The sequence below is a fragment of the Zingiber officinale genome, chromosome 2A (genome assembly GCF_018446385.1).
Source record: "Zingiber officinale cultivar Zhangliang chromosome 2A, Zo_v1.1, whole genome shotgun sequence".
In the NCBI taxonomy this organism is placed as follows: domain Eukaryota; kingdom Viridiplantae; phylum Streptophyta; class Magnoliopsida; order Zingiberales; family Zingiberaceae; genus Zingiber; species Zingiber officinale.
The window spans coordinates 99,911,405-99,917,505 of NC_055988.1; the positions used below are offsets into that span (position 1 = coordinate 99,911,405).

Below are 6,101 nucleotides of genomic sequence, written 5' to 3' on the forward strand. Positions count from 1 at the left end.
ACTTGTTGATCACACCAAAACAGCCTTGGGGTTCCAACAGGTAGTTACCGTAGAGTATTTTCATAGTGGAGGGTGTGTGTGTGGATCCTTGGATTAGTCACCTCCTCTTGAGGTGGATAACAAGTAAGTCCCTAGTGTTAGCGTGGTAGTGTTGTTTCTTGTATTTTTCGTTGCACATCATCACCAAGAAACAAGCAACGAGCACGACAAGCTATTCACCCCCCTTCCAGCTACAAATCGATCCCAACAAGAGTAGCAGCTATAAGTCAGGGAATATTCTAATGTCCTGCAACACACTACTAATGGAACCCTCCTCCTACTAAGGGGAGGTCGCCAAGCATCCTCACTCACCCAATAGGCCCTGACACCCAGTATTCTCTAGCAACGATCATGTTCAAAAGACATGCAGAGTCGTATAAAAAGGGAGATCCTCTTCATTAGTAAGGTACACACACTTTCGCACACATCTTCAACAGTTTTTTTCCTTCCTTCATTCATACACTACTTTTCGGGGGAAAAGGACCTAACTTGAGCGTCGAAGGACCTGCGCTAGGGGCCTTTTCCCTGGTTTCTTATCTCTAACGCTCTAGGTGTTTGTCTAAGTATGTACAGAGCCTAAGTACCACGGGTTTCGTTATTACATACATTTGGTTCCACGTGGAGGTTCACTTTTTCGATGTACATACATAAGATATGTCAAAGTCATCTCTTCATCAACATAGACATTATTTTTATCGACCTTCATCTAAATCAGATTCCGAATACGAACACACACTTCTTAAAAATATTAAAAAGTCATTGCAATTAAACTTTTCTCTTACACCTTACTTTTAATTAATTTGTTATACTATTTGAATTAATTGAATAAAAAGTATAATTTAGAAAGAACAATTAATTTAAAAATATTTTTAAAATTTTTAATATGAGATGTCTTTTTATTAATAACGATAAAAAGCGCGCTTTGATTTTATCCATTTATCATTTATTATTTATTATTTATTATTTATTAAACTGCAGGAAGACATTATCAAATTTTTGAAAAATATTAAGAGATTTTGTTTTTGGAAATTAATTCTTTATATTTATAATATTTTTATTTTAGTGTTTTGTTTTTTGTTTATATTTAATTTTCTTTTGTTGAACGACTAATTCTTGAAATGACCGATTTAACCCTATAAAGCGGATGCCGTACGAGGTTGTGTGTTTAAGAGTTCAAAATGGAGGGGTTTTGAGTAAATTAACTTGTACGAGTGCTTTTCTGGAAACTTCCATCGCCGGTTCCATTAAACCCTAACAGAGGACGAAGAAGGCGCCGCTTAGAGCAGAGAAGGAAGAGATCGAGAGTGCGGCGAAGATGGTTTGGTTTCAGTGCGAGGACTGCGGGGAAAATCTGAAGAAGCCTAAGCTGCCCAATCACTTCCGAGTCTGCTCCGCCTACAAGGTTGTTGATCGCCCATATCGATGTCATCCGCTCATTCTCTCTGTTGACGAATGCATTGTCAGTTTTCTCGATCTAACTTTGTTTTTCCTGCCAAATATTTTCTGTCAGCTGTCGTGCATTGATTGCGGAAAGACGTTCGACCAAAACAGCGTGCAGAGCCATACGCAGTGCATATCGGAAGCAGTATGCCCATGACATCGTTTATTCTCGATTTATAGTAGAACATGCTCATAAATTACATTTTAGATTGGTTTCAAACATGGGTATTAAAGCTCAAATTCGTAATTTTACACTTTCATGCTCATATCCTAATCTTTCATGCAACATGTTTCAAAAGATTCATTTGGAATTTTAAGAATTTTGTGATTTTTTCATACTGAAACTTTCAGGAGAAATACGGTCCTAAAGACCAGGGAAAAGCTTCACAAAATACACCAGCTAAGCCTGAGAAGCCCAAGCGAAATGCAGAGGTCGATGTTAATGTTGGTTTGTCAATCCGTCCTCCTTGGTTCTGTAGGTATGTTATTATCATCATAAACACTGCTTTATTTGGCCAAAGTTACTTTGCTCGTTCATCTCTTCCCTGGAACACCTTGGGAAAAACTTGACTATTAAGGCATTAGCCATTAGTTGATGATCTGCTCATCATTTCCTCTAGTAACAGATTCTTGACTACACCTTTTGTAAGTGCTTCTTTGGTGTTTATTATACATATTACAGAATCTAGCTGCAGAAATTAGAAATAGATAATATTTTCTTCATTGATTATAAGATAATGTGACATGTATAGTGAAGTAATTAGCTATTTAATTGGTGCATTATACGATTTATCAGCTGAACATTAAGATGCCTGGTTTTCCCCTTGTTTTGAGGTTTTTACAAGTTTTTAAAAAGCTTATGAAGAAAGGCCTTAGCTAGTCAACTGGGCTTTGAGAAAATGGAATGATTTCTTACATCACAAGTTTTGCCCTATGGCTTCTGCTTAGCCAAGTTTGATTATGCTGACCAAGTTTGTATAAGGCCTGATTGCCTGAACCAGATGGTCTAAATTTCCACATTCCATGTTACTAGTATTTCACACATCAAGATTTTTGATATATTCATCATAGTCAACTTTTGATTTTCCATGTTAAATTTAAGTTGTTATTGACTCTCACTCTCTCAGTTTATACGTCGCTTGACATTCTTGTCAAAACTGAAAAAACAAACCAAAATTCAGAATTATCCCTAGTTGGTATATGACGTACCTATTTGTTGATAGGTGTTAGACATATAAAATAAGCTTGGATTTAAAGGTGGCCTGATTATTCCCATTTCACTTTGTTTGGCAGCTAAGAACATGAGCAATTCTTTCTCATTAGAATATCTCCCATGTCCAACTATAATAGAACTTCATCCTTTATTGGTACTGAATTTAAGTTGATGGAGATCCAATTAAATGACGAGAGTAGATTACATGGGAACATTGAAGTTTCTAATTGTTTTTTGTAGTTTGAGCGTTGAGGATGAAGATGACACCTTTCAACTTTGGTTCTGTATATGAACTATTGTTGGCCCATTCCATTTATTTGCCATATATGCACAACCAATTTGAAACATTTGTCTCCATATTTATGATTTTTGAGACGTGAAATTAGATTATTTTCTCTCCCTACAGCCTTTGCAATACAACTACTACCAGCAAGCAGACTTTACTGCTCCATGCTGATGGCAAGAAGCACAGGGCAAAAGCAAAAGCTTACCATGCTTCTCGTAATCAATCTTCTCAGACTGTAGTATCAGCTTCAAACAAGGAGGTGTCTGGCGACAAACCATTTGCCAGTTCTGATGGATCAAATAATATGAAAAATGAAGATAAACCGGAGGATGAATCAGTCAGTTGCAAATTGGTTGCAGAAGTGAAAAACGGAAGTTTGGAGCAAAGAAAGATAAAAGATGATGCAAGTGAATTTACTAATGGTGAAGTAATACAAGCAGGAGAAACAGAAAAAGCAGATAAACAACCAAAGAAAAGGAAGCATCCTGGAGATCAAGATAAGCAATCTAAGAGTAAACAAGATTCCACTCATAAAATCAAGTGGAAGAAATTTGTAACTTCTACCCTTAAGTCGGTATGTGCATTCTTCTTTTTGTAGGAATTATATGGTCATGTTCATTATCTATCTTGTCTTTATTATGTGGAGTATTGACTCAGTAGTTCTGTCATCTTCTATCTTTTTAAGAAATTAGTGTCTTGGTGCTGTATGCACTTATTAGATTGCTACACTTATCTTGCCACTAAACAGTTGGATAACAGAAAAAGTCCTTAATTCTTGGAAAGCTGAAATGTTGTTTTGGTCGTTGTAGATTCCAGATCAAACGATGAAGATTAAAAAATTGCAAAGGATTGTGATTAAGATGGCCCAAGAATCTGGTGCCTCTGAAGAAGAGGAACAACTTCAGGCGAAGTTAATGGACAAGGTAAAACCTTCAAAAGATTATATTATCCTGGCCCTTTCATACCATATGTTGATGCATTAACACATTTGTATTCCTTTTTTCCCAGATAAATTCAAGCTCTCGCTTTGTGGTTGACAACAAGAAAATCAAGTTGGTTATCAAGGCTGAGGAGTCATGATTTTCCAGTGTGGAAGTGAAAAACTTCCAGTGAGAGTAGCAATTAGTCAAAACCCAATTCATGCATGTTCTGTTTCAAGAAGGGCTAAAGCATCTCCTTGTTGATCGATCTAGCATGGCTTGTTTTTTAGTCATCTGTTGCTGGTTATCAATTTGTTATAAACATCATGATTCACCATGGATAATTGTGTCACTAAAATCAAATCCAATTTGTTATTATTTCTCTATGAAGTTTTTGGTGGCTAACTTATTCCATTCGATCCAGTATTTTATATCATTGTTGCCATTAACACCTTTAATCTTATTTGATGTTGACCTTCTAAACATTGATTCTGGATGAGCGTTGTTATACACGTGTCAACACTACAATATGAACTTTAGCAGATGGACTCATCTCATATGCAGCACATACTGAGCAAAGGTAATTGAAGAGACATGTCAGTTAACACACTGAGTTCAAAGACTTTTCTCAACCGCTGCAATCCTCGGGAAGAATATCATCGACTAAGAAGGTAAAAATGCTTCTCGTAAACTTAGGGTGGATTTGGTATGCATGTTTTTGGGGACTGGCGTTTGTGATGTTCTTTTGGTCGGTTCTCCCTCGTTGCTTCAATTTTATTATTTTTGATCTTTGACACTGAAATAAACTCTGTCCATGACGATCGATCATGATCGGTCTCAAGTTCGAATAAAGGAGGAGGATTGTATTAGGTTGTCAGTCAATATCAAAATTATGATAAATATTCAATAAATAGATCTATTAAATTATTGTGCTAATGTTAGGTTGTCTCCGGAAGGAACATATTGCAGGGTCTGACTATAACATGTCGACAAAGATCGCTACATCTTCAGAACTCGGGTGTAGTGCTAAATATGCAAGAGTTCGCGTTACAGGGCCCGATTGTAACGTCTCAGTAAAGATCGCTACATCTCCATGAGAATTTGGGTGTAGTGTTAAATAAACAAGAGTTTTCACACCATAGGTTGGATAAGAACAAATATGATAAGAAAATTAATAATCTAAGATTTGGAATATGGAAAATAGGAACTCTCACTGGTAAATCAATGGAGGTAGTAGATATGATGATTATGAGAAGAATTAGTATTTTGTGTGTACAAGAGACAAAATGGATAGGCGAGAAGGTAAAGATGATAGAGAACTCGGGTTTTAAGTTATGATACACTGGAAAGAGTAAAGAAAGAAATGAAGTGGACATTATTGTAGATAATTTGTTAAAGGATGAAGTTGTAGGAGTAGTTAGAAAAGGGGATAGAATTATAGCCCTTAAGATAATAATGACGAAAGAAACTATGAACATAATTAACGTATATGCACCACAGGTAGGATTAGATGAAGTTATCAAATCAAGGTTTTGGGAGGACCTAGATGAAATATTATAAAAGATTCTACCAAATGAAATGATTTTAATAGGAGGTGATCTAAATAAACATGTCGGAGTGAAAAATGAGGAATATAAGAGAGTACATAAGAGTTATGGGTTTGGAACGAAGAATAAGGAAATGAAAACTATATTATATTTTGCGATAGCATATGACTTTATATTAGCTAATGCGTTTTTTAAGAAAAAAGAACACTTAGTCACATTCAAAAGTGGGAATAATAAATCACAAATTGACTTTCTTATAGTTAGGAAGGATAGAAAGATTTATAAAGATTGCAAAGTCATCCCTGGAGAAAGCTTAACTACCCAACATAGATTAGTAGTGTTGGATATACGCCTCAAACATAGTATCAATAGAAAGAAAATATATACGATTCCTAAAATTAAGTGGTGGAAGTTAAAGGATGAAAAGCAAAATATATTTAAGGAGAAAATAGAAGTACAAGCATTAGGTGAAATATACGATGACTCTAATACAACATGGGATAAGATGGTATCAAAGTTGAAAATAGTAGCTAAGAATGTACTTGGTGAGTCAAAGGGACATGCACCACTAAGTAAAGAATCTTGATGGTGGAATGAGAAAGTATAAAAGAAAGTTAAGGGAAAATGAATAGTTTATAAGGAATTATATATTTGTA

The 6,101-nt window shown here is 35.5% G+C and overlaps 1 protein-coding gene across 1 annotated transcript; it reads left to right on the plus strand.

Annotated features, from left to right (window-relative positions):
- Window positions 1-1,279: 1,279 nt before the first annotated feature.
- Window positions 1,280-4,288, plus strand: LOC122041713 (UBP1-associated proteins 1C-like). The gene is made up of 6 exons (XM_042601492.1): window positions 1,280-1,441; window positions 1,550-1,624; window positions 1,831-1,958; window positions 3,099-3,552; window positions 3,788-3,901; window positions 3,987-4,288. The coding sequence occupies exons 1-6, from the start codon at window positions 1,355-1,357 to the stop codon at window positions 4,056-4,058; spliced, it is 930 nt and encodes a 309-aa protein (XP_042457426.1). The 5' UTR covers window positions 1,280-1,354; the 3' UTR covers window positions 4,059-4,288.
- Window positions 4,289-6,101: the final 1,813 nt, after the last annotated feature.